General features: G+C 38.7%; 1 protein-coding gene across 1 annotated transcript in view; it reads left to right on the plus strand.

Moving 5' to 3' along the window:
* The window catches only part of LOC126249021 (uncharacterized), a 712654-nt gene that overhangs the window by 680317 nt on the left and 5802 nt on the right, over positions 1-26535 (plus strand). Inside the window, exons 68-71 of the mRNA XM_049950623.1 lie at positions 48-169; positions 871-992; positions 5920-6031; positions 20489-20620. Of these exons, the coding sequence (XP_049806580.1) occupies positions 48-169; positions 871-992; positions 5920-6031; positions 20489-20620 (488 nt within the window). The remainder of the gene's footprint in view (positions 1-47; positions 170-870; positions 993-5919; positions 6032-20488; positions 20621-26535) is intronic.

Here is a 26535-nt window from a genome sequence, read left to right on the forward strand (position 1 = left end):
TGCACTGAATTATACACCAAGTGTACTGCTACAATCTTGCTTTGCAGATTTTCTCTTATTGTATTTGGAGGAGATGGTGTCTATGACGCACCACGCAGCATTGTCATGAACAACAAGATCTTCACATCATCAGAGCACATAGCTGACTACTTTAGCAATGTTGCAACAGGTAAAAAGTCACTGGATAACGGCCAAATAGATAGAATGATAAAATTATTTCAAATAAGGAGTTAGCATTAGTTCTAAATTATAACCTTTTCTTTTGTCACGAGATTTCACAATGTCATAGTGTACCAATGACTGTAATATCTTCTATACAGTATGTTCTATACAGTGGTCATTTTGGAATGTACCACTAAAACTATGCTGAGAACTAAACATCATCTAAAATGTTTAAGAAATTCAGGCAATGAAACATTCAAAGTTTTCTGAGTAAAATAAGTGAAAAGAACATATGCACCAATATTATTACATATGTACCAGTAATTTTTAGTATTTTAATCAGACTATGTGTAAAGGTCTCAGTGAAATTAGCTTGACTCTCAATATTGCAAGAACTTTCCCAGTGTTCTTGTTCTGACCATTTTTTCTAATACTGTACATGTGTACTTGGAACTTTTTAAAGTTAGAAACAGTAAACAGGCATTTTCAGAGCGAGTAGACTAGCTGATATGAAAATAGTTTCTGTAAATTTTGTAGTATTGTGATTATGGTCTGTTAAAAGTTATAACTTGCTGTTAAATTTTCATGATATCTTGAACAGTATTTTGTCAGTGCACACTCTCATGCAGAGTGAATTATTTATTCCAGTATTTGTCTTATGTATCTGAATTGACACCTTCAATTGAAATTTTGTATTTTTTTCCCTAGGACATGGCAACAGAGATATTTTTGGTGCAATTAATTATGCTACTAAACTTATATACAGACCTGGAATTTCAAAAACATTTATCCTTCTGCCCTGCAGTGAATGTGCACCTGAAAATATGACGGTATTGTATCAAGTTTACAAAGCTAACCAGTTCCTTCCAATTTACAACATAATAGCAGTTGACATTACTCAGAAATGCATTTTCATTATTAAATCATCAAATAATGAATAACAGTGCTCTGAATTTATGTTAAGGTATATAACATGAGAAAGTAACACTTATAGCTACCTTCTTATAGTATCAGTTATTGATATTATAATGTAAATGGATAGATAATAAATCTACTCAACAAGTGAGAGTAGGGGACCACAAATACAAAACAATTTAACTTTCACAAGCTTTCAGAGCCAGTGGCTCCTTCTTCTGGCTCCAAAAGTTTGTGCAAGTTAAATCATTTTGTATGCATGTTCCCCTACAGCTGCTTGGTGGGTAGATTTCTTATCTATCTATTTACATTATTTTTCATTTTAGAAATTTCCTTGAAAAAAGTTTCATTTGTGCAGCCACTTTTTATATTTTGTTATTTAATTATGGTTATTATGTTAATGGAGATGAGTTAATGCCTCTTCACAATGGTTTTGTGAACGTTCATCAACAGCCGTGTAACTTAAGATATTATTTTATGTTATTCTGAAGGCTAACAGTTTCAGCATTTCATTATACCACCTCAAGCCTGAAGATAGCATAATGAAATGCTGAAACTGGTAGCCTTCAAAATAAAATAAAATAAAATAACATCTTAAGCTACACAGCTGTTGGTGAATTTCATTGACACTGACAATTACTTAACCAGCCAATGTCCCATGTCCATAATGGACCAACAGAGATTTGTCATAGGATGTTGCTACCTTTGTTATCAACCATGTGGTAAGATGTTCTTTGAGCTCATCATCTTTGAGCTCATCATCAATTTTTGTCCAATAAGTAACATTTTTTGGTGCAAAAAGAGATGGAAGTCTCTAGGGCCGAGGGGATGGCTGTATGGAGTGTGGTCTAACAAGTTACAGTTGAAGTCCTGTAAGAGTTGTCATGTCTTGTTCAAAGTGTGAGGTCTTGCATTGTCATCAATCAAAACAACACTGTTTGTGAGCTATGTGAAGCACTTATTCTGTATTGCACAGTGCAGTTTCACAAGCATTTTCCAGTAAACATTTGCATTGATTGTTTCACCATGTGGTATAAAATGTGCAGGTAGAACACAGTGTCTATCCTAAGTGACTGTGCTCATGACTTTTCAAGGTGTCAAGATTTGCTTGGCTTTAGTCTTTACTGATGACACAGTGTGCTTATATTCTACTGATTGTTGTTTTGATTGAGCTGTTTCATAAATGTAACAGAGAAACTGCTACAACAGACCTGCAGTAGAAAACAAAATATAGAAACAGGCAAAAAAAGTCTCAAGCAAATCAATGTTTCTGTACCCAACAAATGTAGAAGAACTACAGGTTACAATAAAAATTCTCAAAATGAAACACTCTGCAGGATTAGATGATATACCTGATTTCATTATAAAGAAATGTGGGGGCTTGATCACTGAGCCATTAACTGACCTATGTAACCTATCTTTTGCTACAGGAACTTTTCCTTCATGTTTGAAGATAGCAAAAGTAAAGCCATTATACAAGAAAGGAAACAAAGATGATATTTCCAACTACAAACCATTGGCACTTCTGTCTGTTTTCTCAAAAATATTAGAAAAGCTCTTCAATAAGAGGCTAACAGACTTCTTAGAGGATAATGGCGTTCTGTCAGAATCTCAACATGGATTTAGATCAAACTGTTCAACTGAATCAGCAGTTCACTCCTTTGTATTAGAGGCACTGATAGCATTAGACAACAAAAAACTTACCATGGGCATATTTTTAGATTTGTCAAAGGCATTTGACACCATAAATCATGACAAATTGCTACACAAGCCAGAAAATCTTGGCATTAGGGGAACAGCTAACAACTGGCTCAGCTCTTATCTTAAGAACAGGGAACAATATGTAGAAATAGATCAGGAAAGGGATAATGTCATTAGGAAGTATAATTCCAAGCTACTGACTGCTGACTGTTAAATATGGAGTGCCACAAGGATCAATAATGGGTCCTGTTCTGTCCTCACTCTATGTAAATGACCTAAACATAAGCAATGACAGCAGTAAAATATTTCAATTTGCTGATGAGACAAGTGTTCTAATTACAGGAAACTCAGAAGAAACTCTTGTAAAAACACGAGAGAAGCCACTGACAGGCTAACATGTTACTTTGATAACAATGAGTTAATAATAAACACTGGAAACCTGTAGCTATGGAGCTGGCCAGGGTGGCCGAGCAGTTCTAGGCGCTATAGCCTGGAAACGTGCGACCACTATGGTCGCAGGTTCGAATCCTGCCTCGGGCATGGATGTGTGTTATGTCCTTAGGTTAGTTAGGTTTAAGTAGTTCTAAGTCCTAGGTGACTGATGACCTCAGAAGTTAAGTCCCATAGTGCTCACAGCCATTTGAACCATTTGTAGCTATGGATATACATGCAGCACAAAAAAAAATCTAATATCACCCAATCTAGAGCCAAATGGACAGACAATTACCAAGACATCCTGTACCAAATTTCTTGGACTTTATCTACAAGACAACTTGAAATGGAAAGCACATATTGAGCAAATGAACAAAAAATTAAGTATTGTTTTGTGTTAAATACATTAAAAAACTGTACCAGCTACAACACTGTTCAGTGTGTATATTATGCAGTTGTCACTCTAACCTCCAGTATGGGATTATGTTCTGGGAAAATTCTGGAGATGTCATCAAAACATATTGGATGTAGATGTTCAAAGCACCAACACAAAGTTATTTCAAAACCACCTTTTCCATCCTAGTATCGAACTATACAATGCCTTACCAGGTACCATTAAACACATACAAAACATTGGTCACTTCAAATTTAAATTGAAGTTGTACTTGGTTGATCACTGCTTTTACACAGTAAATGAATACCTACAAAGCAAATTTTTCTATGTCTTGTACAGAAGAACATTTGTATATTATCTCTCTGTATATAGTGATACAACATTTATTTAAGTATTCATCATTAATTGATATGTTAATGTGTGTTATTATGTACAAAGGTATATTATATGTAAAACTGCTAATATTAACATAAAAATCCAAATATCTCTTGCACATTGTGCAGCTTTAGATGAAAATGGACCAATAAATCAAATGTCTCACCACCATCCACTAGAAAATCACCATCCTCTTTGTTGTAACATGTCAGAAAGTCAAGTGCACCGACCAGTCATTATTCTGTGTGTTGCTCTGTAAGAGTTTTTGGCACACAGTGAAAACACAGTTTTCAAAAATTCACTTTTTCATAAACAATTTCATGAAGAAATGATCTTGAAATTTTTCGGAGAGTTCTTAGAAAGATAAGATATTGTAAAATTGCAGCAGTTTTCCTTTGTGAGTTCTTCAACTTCATGAACCAGTTCTTTGTTGACCAAACTTGGACACCCATGTTGTTTGTCTTCATACATTTGATGGCATTCTTCATTGGCCTATAAGAACTATCTTACCATTGAACCACTCATCACATTTTCTCCATAACCCTCACAAATCTGTCGATGAATGTCAAATGTCATTTATTGTTTCTTGCATTCTGAAAACAAGTTACTGATCCAACATCAATCAACTTTGTCATTCCAAACAAGCACTATCAGCATAAGCAATCCACAAAGAAATCAAAGTGGTGTCATCTTTTTCATCTTGACTCAAAGCAACTAACACATATGTCCCAAACTGACTGTAATTCTGTTGTGGAACAAAATACAAATGAAACTTACTTTCTGTACAGGTCTCATAATAAATTATACTCTAAAATTAGCTAGAGAAAAGCATTGTATCAAACTAGTTCTACATGTATTAACAGGGAGGGCATGTGATTCTTGAAAACACACCACATGTAATTTGGAGAATGAGTATTAGAGTTGAATAACCGATCAAAGATGAGATCATTAGAGATGATGTAGTTTGAAGTGGTATAAAGGGTGTCCCAAGAGGAATGGTCTGTATTTAGGCATATGGCATGTTGATGCAAAAAAGTCTCAAAAACATGTGCTCTAAAATGTATTCCTTAAGGACTATGAGCCTTCCTTAATGTTTAAAATTTGTGGTAAGTTCCTATGGGACCTGCATAGGTCATCGGTCCCTAGGCTTACACACTACTTAATCTGACTTAAACTACCTTATGCTAAGGACAACACACACGCCCATGCCTGAAGGAGGATTTGAACCTCCAACGGAGGCAGCCGCACGAACTGTGGCAAGGCACCCTAGACCGCACAGCTACCCTGCGCAGCCTTCTTCTTTGATACTGTGAAATAGATCTCTTCTACTGTAAGTTCCTTGCTTTCTGTATTTTGGGAGGACCTAGTATGAAACAAAACAAGAAAATATGGTCTAGGATCTAAAATGCATACCTGAAGAGCTATGTGCAGCTGTTCTGCAGAAGAGACATTTTGCACACCAGCAAAGATGAACAAATGCTCATGCTCTAAGTTATGCACTTCAGAGGCCATATTTACTGGACCTTTTTCTTGTTTCTGGTTGACACTATCACCTCTCAAAAATATGGAAATTACAGAGCTCTCAGTAAAAGTGATTTGTTTTACACTATCGAAGAGGAAGTAATCACAGCTCTTAAGGTATCCATTTTAGAGCCTATGTTTACTAGACTTTTTTGCTTTGAATGATCATTCCTGTCATATCCCTGAATATTGACCAATCCTCCCTGGACACCCTGTGTATTTAAGAGGAAAACAGTAATAGTGTTAAGTCCATCATTTCAACACAAAATTGTGTCAAGCTATTATTGCATCTAAATAAAAATAATTCCATTATGCAAACAAAATTTTTATGCCATTATGTTAATATTTTTCAGTTCATAAAATATTGTATTTTACTAAAAGCAAATGGAAAGTAATACAGATTTCATGGTTGTTTTCAGCTGGATTATTCTGCACTCCACCAGGGCCTCCTAGACCATGGTATTACTCTCCACATTCTCATGAATGAGGAATTTAGATTTGAAAAACCACGCCTGCAAAAAATATTGTATGGTAAGTGAGCAACTTCTGAAACCCCAAATGTGCTTTTTATTTATGACACTGTATTAAAACATAGACATACAGATACCATTCATGCATTCATTTTCTCTTCATACATCATGTTCTACTGATCCCATCATGAAGGACAGCCTTCACAAATGTGGAAAGAGTCAAGTTAAACATTAATAGGCAGAACCAGGCACTGCTTATGTGAAGCATACTAATAACAAATTATCACTAGTGTGAATCTACTCATATTAATAGCAACAGATATTATGAAATTACTTCAAAATTACTTTATACACTAGAGAGCCAAAGAAACTGGTACACCTGTCTGATATCATGTAGGGCTGTCCATAAATCCATAAGAGTGTGAGGAGGCGGAGACCCCTTCTGAACAGCACATTGCAAGGCATCCCAGATATGCTCAATAATGTTCATGTCCAGGAAGTTTGGTGACCAGTGGAAGTGTTTAAACTCATAAGCGTGTTCCTGGAGCCACTCTGTAGCAATTCTGGATGTGTGGGTTGTTGAATTCTCCAAATCTGCTGGAATGCACAATCCACATGAATAGATACAAGTGATCAGACAGGATGCTTACGTACGTATCACCTGTCAGAGTCACATCTAGATGTATCAGGGGTCCCATATCACTCCAACTGCACATGCCCCACACCATTACAGTTCCTCCACCAGCTTGAACAGTCCACTGCTGACATACAGGGTCCATGGAGTCATGAGGTTGTCTCTATACTCGTACACATCCATCCGCTTGATACAATTTTAAATGAGACTCATCTGACCAGGCAACATGTTTCCAGTCATCAACAGTCCAATGTCAGTGTTGACGGGCCCTGTTGAGATGTAAAGCTTTGTGCTGTGCAGTCATCAAGTGCACACGAGTGGGCGTTTGGCTCCAAAAGCTCATACTGATGATGTTTAATTGAATGGTTCATGCACTGACAGTTGTTGATGGCTCAGCATTGAAATCTGCAGCAATTTTCCAATGTATTGCACATCTATCATGTTGAACAATTCTCTTCAGTTGTCATTGGTGCCATTCTTACAGGAACTTTTTCCGGCCACAGCGATGTCAGAGATTTTATGTTTTACTGGATTCCTGATATACATGGTACATTCATGAAATGGTCATACGGGAAATTCCCCACTTCATCGCTACATTGGAGATGCTGTGTCCCATTGCTCATGTGCCAACTATAACACTATGTTCAAACTCACTTAAATCTTGATAAACTGTAATTGTAGCAGCAGTAATTGATCTAACAACTGCACCAGACACATGTTGTCTTATATAGGTGTTGCCAACTGTAACATTGTATTCTGCGTATTTACATATCTCTGTATTTGAATATACATGCCTATACCAGTTTCTTTGGCACTTCAGTGTATATGTTTGTACACTTTAGCAGAGAAACGGCTTCTTGGAAAAAATCCATTGCACCTCCTCTTATAATACTCATGTGCTTCTTTTACTATACTTCAAACAAATCATCTATGTACCTTTCCATATATCACTTATCAGCTGTCTATAGACTGACAAAGTCAAGATCTCCCAACATAAATGTTATAATTATGTGGAAATTGCATCCCTGAGGAGTCCAAATAGTGTGATGAGGTATTATTTTAATCTGTTTTTTACTATCTGGAGATTTTCAATTTATTGCCTGATGTGTGTTATTAACCTATCATAGACTATATGGAAATTCTTCTTAAGAGTATGTAGCATAGCTTGTATAAAATACACAATAATCGCAACAAGCTGTTCACAGTTTTTTTTATAATTTTGCAACTAATTTCAACCTAATGGTCACTATTCTACAGAACTTTTATTTTTTCTGATGAATACAACATGACTATAATTTTAAAATGTAACCCATGATTACTTACCACAATGGGAATCTGTGGCCTTGGCTTGTAGCATGGCATTGTCAGGTTTGGATTTCCAGAGTTATAAAACAAAACTTTTAACAACTTGGCGTGATTATTTCAGAAAAGGTTGTCTTATATGGAAATTATTTTTACTTATGGTATTCTCACTGTGAATTGCTCAGGTCATTCTCAACTCACTCTTCTAATTAACTACAGATGCCATTACCTGTAGGAATTATATGTGTTGCCATGTTAAATGTCAATGTCCCTTGGTCCATGCAGAGGCTTCTGCAAGATGTTTGGTTATCAGATTTACACATTATTCTTATTGCATCCTTTTGTAGAATAAATACTTGGCTTAGTTTCATTGTCCCAAAAGATTATGCAATACCACAATACTGAATGAAAGTGTCTACCCTGATACCTGAATGGTCAGCGTGACGGACTGCCGCCCTAAGGGGCCCGGGTTCGATTCCTGGGTGGGTCAGGAATTTTCTCTGCTCAGGGACTGGGTCTTGTGTTGTCTTTATCATCATTTCATCCCCATCCAGTGCACTGGTTGCCCAATGTGGCGTCGAATGTAATAAGACCTGCACCAAGGCGGTCGGACCTGCCCCGTAAGGGGCCTCCCGGCCATTGATGCCAAAGGCTCATTTTCATTTCCAATGAAAGTGTGCTAATAATCCCATCTGTAGGTAAACATAATTAGAGACATTTCTGAGTGCAAACCAAGCAGACCTGGGCTTTTTGGTAAACTTATACATGCACTGGTGCCTCATCTGATGTATGGCCATTAATCTCTACTTCTGAGACTTGTAAGTCATTTTGATATATGGCAATGCATAATACAAATCTCTGCAAGATTAAGTATTTGCTATTAACTAGTTGTAAGCCTCTTTCATTGTTCTGCTGCCAGTTTCTGTTATGGGTGTGTTTACACTCTTTATCAGTATATTAGTCTCTCTGGAGAGACTGCATGACTGCATTCAGATTGTGTGATCTTCAAGAGATTACTCTCCCATTTTAGATGCTGTTGTTAAGATGCTTTCATGCAGTAATATCTAATGGTAACAACAAATGTAGGATAAAAAAGTTTCTTGAACTAACATGCTATATTATTTGTTCGAACAGATAAGTATGAATGCTTTAAGCTTGTATAATGATTAACATCTCCTGAATTCACTTGGAGAACAATTAGGAGCTGCCTGCTCTCTATCATCCAGACCAGATGATGATTAATCATTTGCTCCAAGTTCTTTACTCAGTCATGCTGTGGTAACTATTGGGACATGTTCAGTCCTTTCCTGGTTTGAGGAGAGGTATCAAAATTGCCTGTGTCCAGGAGTTGAGAAAGTGACCTGTCTGCCTTATTGAATTAAAACATTGTAAGGTGACTTCCTTTGATGCTGTTTTCAAGTTCTGCAATGTGCTACATTAGAGTTTGTCGTGACCAGATGCAGCATCACGAGCCACAGTCAGTGCCAGATCCAGGTCCCACATGGAGAGTTTGCAATTGTAGGACTCCAAACTCTGTGAGTAATGACAGCACACTAGATCCTAGCTGGCAGTGGCAGTTATAGTAGTCATTACGAAATGCTCTGCCATTGTCTGCACAATGTCTCCAGGTGGTGTTTGGAGGCACCCCTGTCTCAATGTTGCTGTAGGTGACCAACTGTATTTACTGGAAATCCTCCTGATGGGTTCCCATACTGTAGTTAAACAAGTGTAATGGTTGATGGAGACTATGAATGCTTGCTATGTCCTTTCCTTTCTCCCCTTGATAATGCATCAATCCTTGGCCTTTGCCACTCAAAAGCCTGTGAGGTTTTCCACTGTTGAGTGGCACTTAAACCATCGTAGAGCCATATTTCTTACCTGGCTTACTGAATGGCACTCATCAGTCCACCAAGGGACAGGTTGCCTCCATAAATGACCTGAGGACTTTGACACAAAGACATCATTGGCTTTGTGGAACCCTTGTGTGATGTGGTCAAGCACAGCCAGCTGGCTGAAAATTGTCCAGGTGGTTCTGCCAATCATCTGTCTTGGCTGCATCCTTTCAGGGAAAGCTCCATCCAGAGATCAATCCAGAGTGGGAAGTGGTCACTGGAATGAAGGTCATCAGTAACTTCCCACTGAACAGAGTCCACGAGGACTGGAGAGCAGAAAGAGAGGTGTACAGCTGAGGATGATGCAGTAGCAGCACAGAAATGAGTGGGAGTGCTAGAGTTGAGGATGCACAGCTGATGAGATGTCATGATGCTCTCTAAATCCCAACCTCAATGGAAAGTAGAGATTGAGCCCCACAATACATGATAAGCATTGAAGTCTCCCAGTGGAAGAAATGGTCAGGGTAGTTGTTATGAAAGATCTGTTAGGGTATCAGAGTCTGTCTCATTTTGTGGAAGTAAATACAGTGAACAGTGATCCTCAGACACACATGAATTTCAGCTGCAATTTCTTACACATCAGTAGCAACAAGGAGAACAAAGGAGTGGTTTGCATTACTGACAAGTCTCCCACTGGAAGAAATGGTCAGGGTAGTTGTTATGTAAGATCTGTTAGGCCCTCCATTGGCCCTTTCACCAGTCAGGTCATCTTTGTGATGAAGGGTGTAGCCCTGTAGTACACGGGCATCAGTCATTTTAAAATGCACTATCTGCAAACACAAGCACAGGGGTCATTCCTGTGCTAGGAGTTTCAGTTCCTCCACATTTGTCCTGAAACTATTAATGTTCCAGTGTAGTGTGGGAGCCATTTATCATGGGGATAGTGCTTTCACTGTGCTTTCTGCTGGAGAGGGGAACCTGTAGTGGGTGGAGGCTCAATTTTTGGGTGAGATGAGTACCCCAGGCCAACATCAAAGTCCATTGGCACTGAAGATGAATCGTGAGAGATGTCAAAGAGAGTGACATTAACATCCACAGACTGCTTACTTCCTGTCTTAATTAGAGGTTTATGCTCTGCCTTTGGCTTTTTTGCCTGGGGAGGCTCCAGAGTCAAAACCATAGAAGTGGTAGTGGCAGCACTGGATAGTGGACCAGACTGGACCTTTAGAGGGGCAACAGCCTTTTCTGATGTTCTGGGGGGAGGTATGGCCTTCAAAAGCACTGCAGTAGTTCAAGTAAATTGATAAATGCAGGTACTAGTGCTGACACTAACAACCTCCATTTGTGTAGCCACACTTATCTTCTGACCTGGCTGTTTAAGAACAGAAGCAAAGGAGGTAGCAAAGGCAGGGGACAACATAGCTTTTTACAGCTTTTTTGCCTCATCACATGGAATTCACTTCATAGTTTTAAGCTCTTGTATCTTCCATGCTTCAAGATATACACTGCAATCCCTGCTCAAGACAGGGTGATTCCCAGAGGTCAGCAGCTTTACCAAATTTCTGAGAAGTGGCTTCTCCCTTACTCCAAGGAGTAGTAAGTCCAAAGTGTAGGTATACAGTTAAAAGTAAATATGAATGAGTCTGACTTAACCAGATTGCAATCCACCATTTTAATTGTATTTTGGATGTCAACTGTGCCTTCTTGGGCTCATTAAGCTTTAAGTTAATCTTTGAAAATTTCCACCAAATGCTTGCATGTCACAAAGCCTTTGCTGTACTTCAAGGAGTTGTGGACCTTAATTTCAATGGCATAGTCCCCAAGGCTTTTCACTTTCTGCAAATTTGTTACCTGTTGGGGACTAGAGGGTACAACCAACAGTGCCCCATTATGCAACTGGTTGACAGATTTTGAGGTGCCAACAGTGCCCTCTTAACCTTTTTGGATGTAGAAAGATGAAACTTTGTGAAAGTTGCCTTCTTTTCTATTAAAAACACATTTCAACTAGCAGCATGCATTCTATTATTAGAAACAATAGTCTTTGAATTAGTCCCTGAGTCAGGATGACTAGCTGCATGAGCTCTCTTGTTAGACTAGGTGGTGGTAGCTACCAGCAGCCCACCCATTCCAGAATCAGGAGAAAATTTCAAGGATTCCATCTCTGCCCCCAAGCAGCTAGGGAAATAAAGGTCCAACTATACAGAGCCCCACATACCTATGTAAGCCTTATACAACTGAGTTGCAGCAGTTTTCCCAGAGGTTGCCAGCTACTGACTGTTCCACCTCAACAGCCATGCTTCTCATCAGCACACAGAACACCTTAAGACTGAGAACTTTTTGTAGACTTTTTACTATCCCTGCAATCCAGGCAGTCAAGCCAAGATCCCTGTTCCCTGTGCCACACAATGTTCCACCACTGCATTGTATGATGATTGCTGAAGCATTCTCAGAGCTTACGGAGACAAAGAACTGCTGGCACTTATCATTCCCCATCTTAGGAAGCCTGGTGTCGCCATGCCCATACCCACTAAACTAATGTTGATCCCCTGAGGGCTCCTCAGAGCAGCAAAGCTCCATCAGAATGTATATATATTTTGTCTTCTACATTTGGTGCTTTTTACCTTGATATATAATAAAAAATAATCTTTGCAGGTACAGCTATTGCCAATGACAACTGCATGTATTTTCATAAAAACATAAAAAATATCTAATGCTGACTGCATTTATGTACATATAAAACATTTAATTCTATTATTACCAGATATTTATCAAATATCATCACTGACATATGCTAGAAAGCTTTACATATAAGGCAAGTAACTTTATTAGGATATGAAAAATCACATCTGCATAAAACATTGCTATATATGCTCCTAAGTAACTTATTGAAAGAACTGTGACTTTTTTGTAATCCAGGTATCACTGATGATAGGCAGTGCCCAAAACTAGTCTTGTAAAATAAACAACGATCAACAAGCAGCTTATGTCAAACAATTAATGTTTAATATGTCATATTTACTATACATATTTACATCTATATCTGTCTGTCTATACATACTACACATTAAAGACCCCACTGCATTTTTCTGTCTGTATGTGAAGGGAGGACAGTATGTGTGTTTACTTTGTGCAAACTGGCTAACTCTGATATTATTTGTTGAATAACTCATGCCTTCTGAGAACTGACATGGCTGTCTATAACATGCAATTGCCTCGTGTTAAATTAAATGCAGTAGCTTCGTAATATAAAGCAACTAGAAATCGTCCACACGTGCCGTAGCTGCCTGCAAGTACTGATAAGAGCAGCGCCATACGTCACACTTCCTGCAGATAATTAGAAGCTCGCTGGGCGCGGCAGGAAGTATCGCGCTGACAAACCGCAATGGCGGACCGGAAAGACCATTTTCCAGCAGACCGCGCTTAGTTAGAACAATAGCGCGGCCCACGAGCCCTAGTGGGAGCGAGGCGAACCTCCTTCGAGGTCACCCGCCTTACATAGCTGCAGTGGCTAAGTGAAGACAGCCATGCATGAATACCCACCCACCTCCCCAGAGGTCGGAACCCCTGCAACCCATCGATACATTATGATCAATAAACAATTAAGTAATGGTGTAAATGATAAGAATTTTAATTAATACTAGAAGTCCTTTTTTTAAAAAAAAAAATGTCACGAGATAGATAAAGATGCTTCGCAACTTTAAACTAAACAATAAAATAAACAAGAGGTTTTTAATAAAAAACAACTGAAAACATTATATGAAACAGAATTAATAAGAGAGTGCCCCAGAGAGCATCCCAGAGTGCCCCAGAGAACATCCCAGAGTGCCCCAGAGAGCATCCCAGGGTGCCCCAGTAAGCTAAAACACTAAAAAGAATCACTTCTCGGCTTTTGGCAAGATCAATGTGTAGAACTCTATATCAAATAATAAACTAAATATTTTATGTTTATTTATTTAGTTTATTATTTGATATAGAGTTCTACACATTGATCTTGCCAAAAAAAATATTTAGTTTATTATTTGATATAGAGTTCTACACATTGATCTTGCCAAAAGCCGAGAAGCGATTCTTTTTAGTGTTTTAGCTTACTGGGGCACTCTGGGATGCTCTCTGGCCCCAGAGAGCTCTGGGATGTTCTCTGGGGCATTCTGGGATGCTCTCTGGGGCTGCTTAAATTGTTTAAGTTATATTTAAGAGATTAGAAGTTGGAGTTGATATTCAGTTACCTAATTTTAATCATAACTCTAGACAGTGGCCTGTAAAAAAAATTACCACTACAGACAACAAGTCATCTGGCTGTGTGTGTTTAGTATTACATGTGTGAAGTCAGGATGGGACACTAGCTCGATCTAATTATCCTTCTATCAGGAGTGGGCCACTGAACTATTTGATATATGTAGATTTCAGAGGAAACATTTAGCATAGCATCAAACTGGGACATTCCTGATGAAAGTGGGGCACCTGGACTCTTAATCATGTAGCTAACAATGGGTTTCTCTCTGTTACTATTTCCACAGTAATAAAAGATTTTTAGTAAATATAAAAATAACAGGTTCAGTAACTGATTTTCAAGCAATATCACCAAAAATTGCCGCTCTAACTTTTAAAACAATGAATACAACTTACATAATCATAATTCCTCATGCTTCTAAAAATGAAAAAAAAATCTAACAAAAACAAGGGAAGAGATAAGTAAGTTTTGGAAACTTTTCAAATAAAATGTGAACAGAATAGATAAAAGATCTTATTGGGAGATTTAAATCACCTGTTTGATAAAGGAAGGATATATAATTGATGAATGGGGTCAACGTAACTTTGCAAATGAGAATAGACAAAGACTTGTAGAATGCTGCAGAGACTTGTACAATGCTACAGAGGTCGCAACTTTGTAACTAAAGCAACATAATTCAGGAGGAAATCAAACAAGTGTCAAACAATGAGACATGCACATTGGAGAAAGGGGATGGCAACTATACCATGTCTGTATGGATAAAAGTAATGAAATTTACAAAGTTAAAGTACCACTACTCAGTTAAAATTAAAATCAAATTCATTCTGTTAAAGAAACAATGAAAGAACAATAAAATAAACAGGCACTACAACCCACATCAACTAATTAAAATGACATATATCAACAAATAACACAGATCATTAAATTAACAAAGAATCTAGAAGAACTGGGACCAAGCTCTAGAACACATGAAGAAAATGTGAATGTTGGACACCAGAATGTGACAAATTCCAAGCATGGTTAAAATTTCGAATACACAAAACAGAAGAAAATGCCATCAACCTCATAAATGAAAGGAAAACATTCACACACACATTGGGAGAATCAAGAGCAGATTTCATAAAGAATAATAAACTCATTACCACAAAACCAAGTCCAGGATCTACTACAAAAATCTTAGGGAAACAACTACAACAATATGATCCCTGTATGGTAATACTGAAGATGGAAGAATGACACGTAGTAGCAAAGAAAATGCTGAAAACATGGAAAAACATTTAATAAACTTTTGAACTGTGAAGAACTCAAATAACTCTTACACCAATAAACAAAACCCCAACAAGTTAGACTTCCCCATCTCACCAAGAAGTAGCATTCTGCTGACAAATAAATACTTATATGACGTGTAGAGACGATCAGGATCTTTTTGAAATGTGGAAATATTCAAGTGATACAGTCAAAATCTACTTACATAAGGCTATAACAAAAATTTGGATAACTGAACAATTCCCCAAACATTGGGCCATTTCCATCGCCAACCTTCTACACAAGAAGTGTGTTAAGAGCAATTCGGATAACTACAGAGGAACCTCTCCTAGACTGCACATACAATATGTTATCCAAGATGCTATGTGGAAGAATGAAGAAACAACTAGAAAAGTAGGTAGGAAACACCATAAAGGTTCCAGACCATGGAAAAACTGTGCAGAGCAGATCATTAGTTTAAAGTTAAAAATGGCATATTACAGGACACAGAAAAAATCTCTTGCAATAACACTTGTAGACTGTAAGGAAGCATATGATTCTCTCCACAGACATTCAGTATTAAAAATTATTGGGCATCATCTAACACTGAATAAATTAGTATAACTTATCCAGACCAACACCAAACCAAAAGTCAGGTTTAGAGGAGACATTTCTGAACAACTGCCCATAAAAACAGACCTTAGGCTGGGTTACTGTGTAATATCATTAATATGCAACTGTGCACTGGGATAATAAGAGACTGGTACAAGGAAAACCCATAGAACATAAGAATTAGAAGCTCCAAAAGTGTCTGGGTTTGGCTGGTGATTTTGCTCTCCCAGCTGACAACGTTCAAGAAACCAGACAACAGGTTAAACTGCTACAAGAAATATCACAGAAAATTACTGTTTGGATAGGAGGGGGATGCTAACTCAATCACCACTTGGAAACAAAATTACGATAGAAAAACAGGAAATCAAAGTTTTTGATAAATTTAGATGTTTATGTAAAATCATAACTTACAACCTAAATGAGAAACTAACATAGAAAAATAGATTAAAAGAAATTAAACAGAGCAAATTACCTCACCAAAAACACATACAACAATAAATCCTGTTAACAACTGCAAAATTAAAACATTATAAAACAGCTACATACCCAGAAATGACATATGCAGTTGAAGCCATCTTCAAAACAATTAATACATCAGAAACTGGCAGAATACCTAAAGACAGAAAGAAGAATAATTAGGACATTTGTAAAAAAATAAAAAACAATATCAAGTGAATGGAGATTGGAGAATAGCTTCAAATGAAACAGTATACAGGGAAGTGGAAACAGGAAGAAACACATCTCATTCTTAAACTTCTGATCAGAATAGCAGAAAACAAAATGAGTAAGAGAATAAAAGGAAAATTGTGAAATAGTGAGAGCAACACTGAATGGATTACAGAAATTAAGAAAATATAAGTTAATTACAAATTACAATCGATGACCTAAAAAACAAAATATACAAAACAAAATATTGCTAGACAAGCAAATCAAACTACAAATAAAGATCTTTCAAACACACACACAAACACACACACACACACACACACACACATATATATATCTGTGTGTGTGTGTGTGTGTGTGTGTGTGTGTGTGTGTGTGTGTGTAAGAATAAAGAAATATGGGCATATAAAAGAACAAAACACTTTGTTTAATCATAAATTATAGCAATACTTTACACTGAGGTCATGAGGTAATGATATGCACATACACTCCTGGAAATTGAAATAAGAACACCGTGAATTCATTGTCCCAGGAAGGGGAAACTTTATTGACACATTCCTGGGGTCAGATACATCACATGATCACACTGACAGAACCACAGGCACATAGACACAGGCAACAGAGCATGCACAATGTCGGCACTAGTACAGTGTATATCCACCTTTCGCAGCAATGCAGGCTGCTATTCTCCCATGGAGACGATCGTAGAGATGCTGGATGTAGTCCTGTGGAACGGCTTGCCATGCCATTTCCACCTGGCGCCTCAGTTGTACCAGCGTTCGTGCTGGACGTGCAGACCGCGTGAGACGACGCTTCATCCAGTCCCACACATGCTCAATGGGGGACAGATCCGGAGATCTTGCTGGCCAGGGTAGTTGACTTACACCTTCTAGAGCACGTTGGGTGGCACGGGATACATGCGGACGTGCATTGTCCTGTTGGAACAGCAAGTTCCCTTGCCGGTCTAGGAATGGTAGAACGATGGGTTCGATGACGGTTTGGATGTACCGTGCACTATTCAGTGTCCCCTCGACGATCACCAGTGGTGTACGGCCAGTGTAGGAGATCGCTCCCCACACCATGATGCCGGGTGTTGGCCCTGTGTGCCTCGGTCGTATGCAGTCCTGATTGTGGCGCTCACCTGCACGGCGCCAAACATGCATACGACCATCATTGGCACCAAGGCAGAAGCGACTCTCATCGCTGAAGACGACACGTCTCCATTCGTCCCTCCATTCACGCCTGTCGCGACACCACTGGAGGCGGGCTGCACGATGTTGGGGCGTGAGCGGAAGACGGCCTAACGGTGTGCGGGACCGTAGCCCAGCTTCATGGAGACGGTTGCGAATGGTCCTCGCCGATACCCCAGGAGCAACAGTGTCCCTAATTTGCTGGGAAGTGGCGGTGCGGTCCCCTACGGCACTGCGTAGGATCCTACGGTCTTGGCGTGCATCCGTGCGTCGCTGCGGTCCGGTCTCAGGTCGACGGGCACGTGCACCTTCCGCCGACCACTGGCGACAACATCGATGTACTGTGGAGACCTCACACCCCACGTGTTGAGCAATTCGGCGGTACGTCCACCCGGCCTCCCGCATGCCCACTATACGCCCTCGCTCAAAGTCCGTCAACTGCACATACGGTTCACGTCCACGCTGTCGCGGCATGCTACCAGTGTTAAAGACTGCGATGGAGCTCCGTATGCCACGGCAAACTGGCTGACACTGACGGCGGCGGTGCACAAATGCTGCGCAGCTAGCGCCATTCGACGGCCAACACCGCGGTTCCTGGTGTGTCCGCTGTGCCGTGCATGTGATCATTGCTTGTACAGCCCTCTCGCAGTGTCCGGAGCAAGTATGGTGGGTCTGACACACCGGTGTCAATGTGTTCTTTTTTCCATTTCCAGGAGTGTATATTGGATGGCAGTACTATCACGTACACAAGATATAAAAGGGCAGTGCACTGGTAAAGCAATCATGTGATCTCAGGTGAGTCATGTGAAAAGGTTTTTTGATGTGATTATGGCCACATGACAGGAATTAACAGACTCTGAATGCAGAATGGTAGTTGGAGCTAGACACAGGGAATGTTCCAATGTGGAAATCATTAGGAAATTCAGTATTCTTAGATCCACAGTGTCAGGAGTGCACTGAGGCTACCAAATTTCAGGCATTACCTCTCACCACAGACGGTGCAGTGGCCAACAGCCTTCTGTTAATGACCAAGAGCAGTGACAGTTGTGTAGAGTTGCCAGTGCTAACAGATGAGAGAGACTGCATGAAATAACCACGGAAGTCAATGTGGGACATAAAATGCATATATCTGTTAGGACAGTGGGGTGAAATTTGGCATTAATGGGCTATGACAGCTGATGACCAACACAAGTGCCTTTGGTAACAGCACGACATCGCATGTGCGCCTATCCTGGGCTTGTGACCATATCAGTTGGACCCTAGATGACTGGAAAACTGTGGCCTGGCCAAATAAGTCCCAATTTCAGTTAGTAAGAGCTTATGGTAGGGTTTGAATATGGTGAAGATTCCATGAAACCATGGGCCCAAGTTGTCAACAAGGCACTGTGCAAGCTGGTGGTGGCTCCATAATGGTGTGGGTTTTGTTTATGTGGCATGGACTGGACACTGTGGTCCAACTCAATCAATCATTGACTACAAATGGTTATGTTCAACTACTTGGAGACCATTTGCATCCATTCAGGGACTTCACATTCCTAAACAACAATGGAGTTTTTATGGATTAAAATGCACTGTGTGATGAGGCAACAGTTGTTTGTGATTGGTTCGAAGAATATTCTGAACAATTCAAGTGAATGATATGGTCACCCAGATAGTCCAACATGAATCCCAATGAATCCCATCCAACATGGAAGGGACATAATCAAGAGGTCAGTTCATGCATAAACTTCTGCACTGCCAACACATCTGCAATTATGAATTGCTATCGAGACAGCATGGTAGGTGACTTCCAATGACTTGTAGAGTCCATGCCACATTAAGTTATGCCTTGCAAAAGTACATCTGACACAATATTACATGGTATCCCATGACATTTGTCACATCAGTGTGCAGAACCATTGTGTAGTATTATTGAATTTTTATTGAATTGAACTATATTATTGAATAATACCTCATAATATAAACTTTTGTATAATTGCATAGTGGTCCAGTGAAGGCCATAAAATAAATTTACTTTTCTTAGAATGAAATACTGTTTCACTGTTGGGCTGTCATTTCTTAACCACAGTGTACATCCTGTGAAATGGGTATGTTGTTGTTAAACAAGCAGTAGAAATCAGAATGTGCAAGAAAAATTTCAACTGGGACAGCAGCTATAATTTTAGTGGTATGTGCAAGCAGGCTCTTGATGCCAAGAAGACACAGAGAAATGTGCTGGACTGTTTACTTTCCTATGAGAGAGTGGTGGTGCTACTGCCATGGACATGGATACAATCTCTGCCAGAATGACATAATGGTGTTACACATAGATTAATTGCAAGCCATCAAAGGGCGTTGAATTATAAATGATCACCATAATAGCAGCCATATTAGTCAGTTGTTTCTGAGAAATTGAATGTAAGATTTTGTTAAAAGCTCAATATTTTACTCAGATTCACCTGACAAGAAAACTGAAAATGTATTGTACAACAAATTTCATTATTAGTAAGTACACTAGAAACATACTTTTGATGGGATTATGATGTCTTCGGTTGATCTAATACTGATTCTTTAGTGTGGTAACTTATCACTGATTTGTTTTGCCATCCTGTGCCCCACGAAGTAAAGTGTCTTTTTTTTTTTTTGTACATACTGGAATTACTTCTGTAATAATAACAATTAATTAGTGTGTGACTCTTTCATTTACTGCATCAACTGAAGTAAGCCATACAAAAATGATCTGATTCTCCCTCATTATTTTGTCTCATATACACATTATTGTTTGTAAAAAAGATCTTACAAGTCACTTTTACACTTTGAATCACAGGAATTGATGGAAAAACTGCATTTACCAAGAATGATGTGAAAAATCTGAAGGGAGACAAAGGTCTGAGACGGCAAGTGAAACTACCAAAGACTCTGCTTGGAGTATGTACTGCACTGGCTCTTGAAACAAATGGTAGGTAACACATTTATTTCAGCTTTTTTTAAAGAATTTCATATTTATCAATGAAATGAGGAAGTTCCCTACTTTGCGTTTTCATGTCCAACCTAAAGTTTGCCTCTGCTTGTAATCCTATGGAGCATTTTATATTATGTGGTGCTACTTCTTCAGTTAACAGATCACAGGATTAAAGAAACTAAATTTTATCTTTACCTTTCTTTGTCTTACATTCCACCATTTCCACTTTAAAGTTAATCAACATTGTATGTTAACCATTTTAGCAGTTTTGACATTCACACTTACTTACTTTCTGAAAAAATGTGATTGGATTAACATGTGCTGTGTGGTAGCATTCTCACAACAACTACACTATAGACCTCCAGAATACAATTTTCATTCATTTCTTTATGTAAATGTCTACACCTCACTTTTTTCCTAATTTTTCAGTGCCGTACAGCTTTTCTTATCATGTTTTTCAGTGTTTAACGTTCAATGAACTATTATTTATCAAAGAAAAAATAATTTCTGAACAATCAGGCATTTTCATAATACCCTTCCGCCAGTTCACCTCCACCCCCACCACATACCACTAAAACAAGTAATACAGTAACATTACCAAAAACATTATTTTTGTAACTACACTCATGCTCATTAATTAGGGATAATGCTGATACATGGTAAAACAACACTCTGGTGGGCAGTTTGTGGGTTTAAATCACCTTGGGGTATGACCATGCAGTGCATTTGACCTGCGGTCGTCGCACAGTGTCGCTGGCAGCAGTCCACGTTTGCAGAGGTGTGTTGGTGCATGTCAGAGTACGATGCAGCGAGTAAGTGTGCAGTCATTTTAAGATGTACTAATGTTGACTGTGTGTTGAAAATGACTCAAAGAATCTAGGTTAAGGACAAACACAGCAGTGATGAGCAGTAGAGCAAAGGAGACTAGAACTTATACCTTATCATTACTAGCTACTGAACACTATGATTGTTTGAATAGTGGGTGTGCTGGAAAGAAACTATAAATCATATTATTAACATGTGGAAACATTTATTTTCCTATTATCCACATTTAAAACTATCACAGACTCATCATCAGAACTTTAATTTGCAGATTACATGAAGCTAGGTGTTGAAGTTACAGTGCTGGTGAAAGTTGTTTTCACTTGTAATCTACAAAATATTTGCAAAATATATGCAAAAATATATATTTGGACTTATCTGCTATCAGATCCAGGATGTTGTAAAAGCCCATCTTGAGAATAATTTGGAAAATATTTCGAGTAGATTTCCCTACCATGTTATAGTTCTGGGTGGAGATTTTAATTTGCCAGATATAGACTGGGAGACTCAAACGTTCATAGCGGGTGTCAGGGACAAAGAATCCAGTGAAATTTTTTTAAGTGCTTTATCTGAAAACTACCTTGAGTAGTTAAACAGAGAACCGACTCGTGGCGATAACATATTAGACCTTCTGGTGACAAACAGACCCGAACTATTTGAAACAGTTAACGCAGAACAGGGAATCAGCAATCATAAATCGGTTACGGCATCGATGATTTCAGCCATAAATAGAAATATTAAAAAAGGTAGGAACATTTTTCTGTTTAGCAAAAGTGACAAAAAGCAGATTACTGAGTACCTGACGGCTCAACACAAAAGTTTTGTCTCAAGTACAGATAGTGTTGAGGATCAGTAGACAAAGTTCAAAACCATTGTACAATATGCGTTAGATGAATATGTGCCAAGCAAGATCGTAAGAGATGGAAAAGAGCCACTGTGGTACAACAACCGAGTTAGGAAACTACTGCGGAAGCAAAGGGAACTTCACAGCTAACATAAACATAGGCAAAGCCTTGCATTACGTGAAGTGAAATGTAGAGTGAGGAGGGCTATGTGAGAGGCGTTCAATGAATTCGAAAGTAAAGTTCTATGTACTGACTTGGCAGAAAATCCTAAGAAATTCTGTTCTTATGTCAAAGTGGTAGGTGGATCAAAACTAAATGTCCAGACACTCTGTGACCAAAATGGTACTGAAAAAGAGGATGACAGACTAAAGGCCGAAATACTAAATGTCTTTTTCCAAAGCTGTTTCACAGAGGAAGACTGCACTGTAGTTCCTTCTCTAGATTGTCGCACAGATGACAAAATGGTAGATATCGAAATAGACGACAGAGGGATAGAGAAACAATTAAAATCGCTCAAAAGAGGAAAGGCCGCTGGACCTGATGGGATACCAGTTCTATTTTACACAGAGTACACAAAGGAACTTACCCCCTTCTTGCAGCAGTGTACCGTAGGTCTCTAGAAGAGCATAGCGTTCCAAAGGATTAGAAAAGGGCACAGGTCATCCCCGTTTTCAAGAAGGGACGCCGAACAGATTTGCAGAACTGTAGACCTATATCTCTAACGTTGATCAGTTGTAGAATTTTGGAACACGTATTATGTTCGAGTATAATGACTTTGCTGGAGACTAGAAATCTACTCTGTAGGAATCAGCATGGGTTTCAAAAAAGACGGTCATGTGAAACCCAGCTCGCCATATTCGTCCACGAGACTCAGAGGGCCATAGACACGGGTTCAGGTAGATGCCGTGTTTCTTGACTTCCGCAAGGCATTCGATACAGTTCCCCACAGTCGTTTAATGAACAAAGTAAGAGCATATGGACTATCAGACCAATTGTGTGATTGGATTGAGGAGTTCCTAGATAACTGAACGCAGCATGTCATTCTCAATGGAGAGAAGTCTTCCGAAGTAAGAGTGATTTCAGGTGTGCCACAGTGGAGTGTCATGGGACCGTTGCTGTTCACAATATACATAAATGACCTGGTGGATGACATCGGAAGTTCACTGAGTTTTTTTGCAGATGATGCTGTGGTGTATTGAGAGGTTGTAACAATGGAAAATTGTACTGAAATGCAGGAGGATCAGCAGCGAATTGACTCATGGTGCAGGGAATGGCAATTGAATCTCAATGTAGACAAGTGTAATGTGCTGCGAATACATAGAAAGATAGATCCCTTATCATTTAGCTACAAAATGGCAGGTCAGCAACTGGAAGCAGTTAATTCCATAAATTATCTGGGAGTACGCATTAGGAGTGATTTAAAATGGAATGATCATATAAAGTTGATCGTCGGTAAAGCAGATGCCAGACTGAGATTCATTGGAAGAATCCTAAGGAAATGCAATCCGCAAACAAAGGAAGTAGGTTACAGTACGCTTGTTCGCCCACTGCTTGAATACTGCTCAGCGGTGTGGGATCCGTACCAGATAGGGTTGATAGAAGATATAGAGAAGATCCAATGGAGAGCAGCATGCTTCATTACAGGATCATTTAGTAATCGCAAAAGCATTACGGAGATGATAGATAAACTCCAGTGGAAGACTCTGCAGGAGAGACACTCAGTAGCTCGGTACGGGCTTTTGTTAAAGTTTCGAGAACATACCTTCACCGAAGAGTCTAGCAGTATATTGCTCCCTCCTACGTATATCTCGCGAAGAGACCATGAGGATAAAATCAGAGAGATTAGACCCCACACAGAAGCATACAGACAATCCTTCTTTCCACGAACAATACGAGACTGGAATAGAAGGGAGAACCGATAGAGGTACTTAGGGTACCCTCCGCCACACACCGTCAGGTGGCTTGCGGAGTATGGAAGTAGATGTAGATGTAGATCTTCACTGGTGTAAAGTCTCAGTTTTTATATATACATGTGTCACTGTGTACAAGCATCCAGCTTAAGTGATCAAAAAGACTGTGATGTGAGAGAAAGCACTATACCATACTGGAATCTTTGACATGTCAATTTTCATTTGCAAAAAGGTAGTACACAAATCTTGTGCAACAAAGTTAAGTAATTTTAGGCCTCTCTCTCATTTTAAGCAAAGGGTGGACACAGTTGCTCATTTACAAAATCACATCAACACAGGATAAATGGTCACCCACAAAGTATTCATCCCTTTGAAGGCTACCTCACAAAAAGAGCACTTCAAACTTCACAACATGTGTCACTAGTGTAAAATATGTATATCTGGCATATGACTATATCTATTGAATTCTAAACTTATGCTTTATGTTAAGAACTTTATGAGAGGAGTGACCATTTTAATTTGTGAAGCATTCAGCAATTGAGCAATTCATAACAGCATGCTCATATATATGGAGATTATAACTGCATTAAGTAAACTGAAAATATATGCCCTCACAGTAAGGACTGAGGTCAGACATCGAACTTAGTTAGAATGAACAGGTACAAGAGTAACCATACCTTGAACTCTTCTCACATTCACAGCATTTGTAGGCAAAACAATTGCTTAGAAACTTCCTTAAAAGTCTGTATCTCTCATGGACTCAAACCCAAATCACCCCCCACCCCCTCTCCCCCGCCCCACCTTACTATTTGGTTAATGTGATGATATTACCATGATTGCGTATGTCTAATAAATTTGATTTTCGACAACACTATGGTCTTCAAAGAAAATATGACTGGTTGGTGGAAAGAAGTCTACAACAAATTGTTCTAATGAGCAATTGATTCTACTCCTGCACTTCCTACTTATTTGGATTTGGATTAATTCATAAACAGTGGCATCACTCATGAAACTAAAAGGAGTAATACGTAACTTACAGTGTTCACAACAAATCTAATTGAAATAACAGAGACATTAATTAGTATGATTATCAGCCCAATTGGGCACTGTCTGTCCAATATCTGGTCCATAATGTGGACAATATTGAATATGTAATCATTTGGCTGAACATGTGGCAACAGAAAGTTGACACACGTTTCTGACAACACACTAAATTATGAAATAATAATGAACAAAGAAAGCAATCATCTTATATCATTAATATTCAACTACTTTAATTTAAATAATAAACTCATTGCGAAAAAGTAAATGATTAACTGGAGATAGCACTTTTGTTACGACAATAATCTACATTACCTAAGATTAATGTTTGCTTACATTCACTGTTTTCCTCGATATGGCAAGCTATTAACTTTCAGTAGAATATAATTTCTATGAACATATACTGGATCAAATAAGCAACTGTTGGCTTTCAGCAAAATACAAACTATGGCAGTACATAATAGCATTATTACAATAGACACAGATAGGAAACATATAAATTTAATTTATTCTTTTCTTTAATTTGAGATTGCCAGAGTTACTTTAACTTTAGTTACTTTACTTTACTTTGTTGCCACTCAATTAGCAAGAATGGCATTGCCTCTGAATATAATTGAACAAGACTGTTAGCTTATTGAGGCTTCATTGTTAATTACATGCAATTATCTTTTTAGGAAACAAACAGAATTTATGATGATAGTCTTTTAATACTTTTCTTTTAACTATTTAAATAACAACACTCGGGTATTCAATAACTGGAAAGGAATGGAACCCTAAGTAGATGACAATGACTGAGGTTAATGACAAGCTCAAGTACCTATATTTTTTATGCACAACATTTATTACTGAATGTCACTGGGTAATGCTTCACAAAGTTTATAACATGAACAAAAATAAAACATTCTTATAGTTTGTTGTAGATGTTAAGCCATCACCTTCATTGTTGTCTACAGTGCTCCCATTACTCCATGTAATATTGTGGGCACACCTGGATTCACAGTGACTAGTTATGGGGCAGGATCGAGCCTCTAACATCTGCCCACACTTGTCCTGATCTTGTTGCCTGACTAGCAACAATTGTGCCTCACATTGTTCTTCTAGTGCACACCGTTTGACATCACTAGGTAAAACCTCACAATTTTTATGACATGAACAAAAATACAACATTCTCACACTTCATTGCAGACGTGAAGTCATCGTCTTGATTGTCATCTACAATGCTCTCATTGCTCCATGTAATATTGCGGCCACACCTGGATTTGCAATGACCAATTATGGGGCAGGATCTTAATCT

Source organism: Schistocerca nitens, chromosome 3, assembly GCF_023898315.1.
Source record: "Schistocerca nitens isolate TAMUIC-IGC-003100 chromosome 3, iqSchNite1.1, whole genome shotgun sequence".
In the NCBI taxonomy this organism is placed as follows: domain Eukaryota; kingdom Metazoa; phylum Arthropoda; class Insecta; order Orthoptera; family Acrididae; genus Schistocerca; species Schistocerca nitens.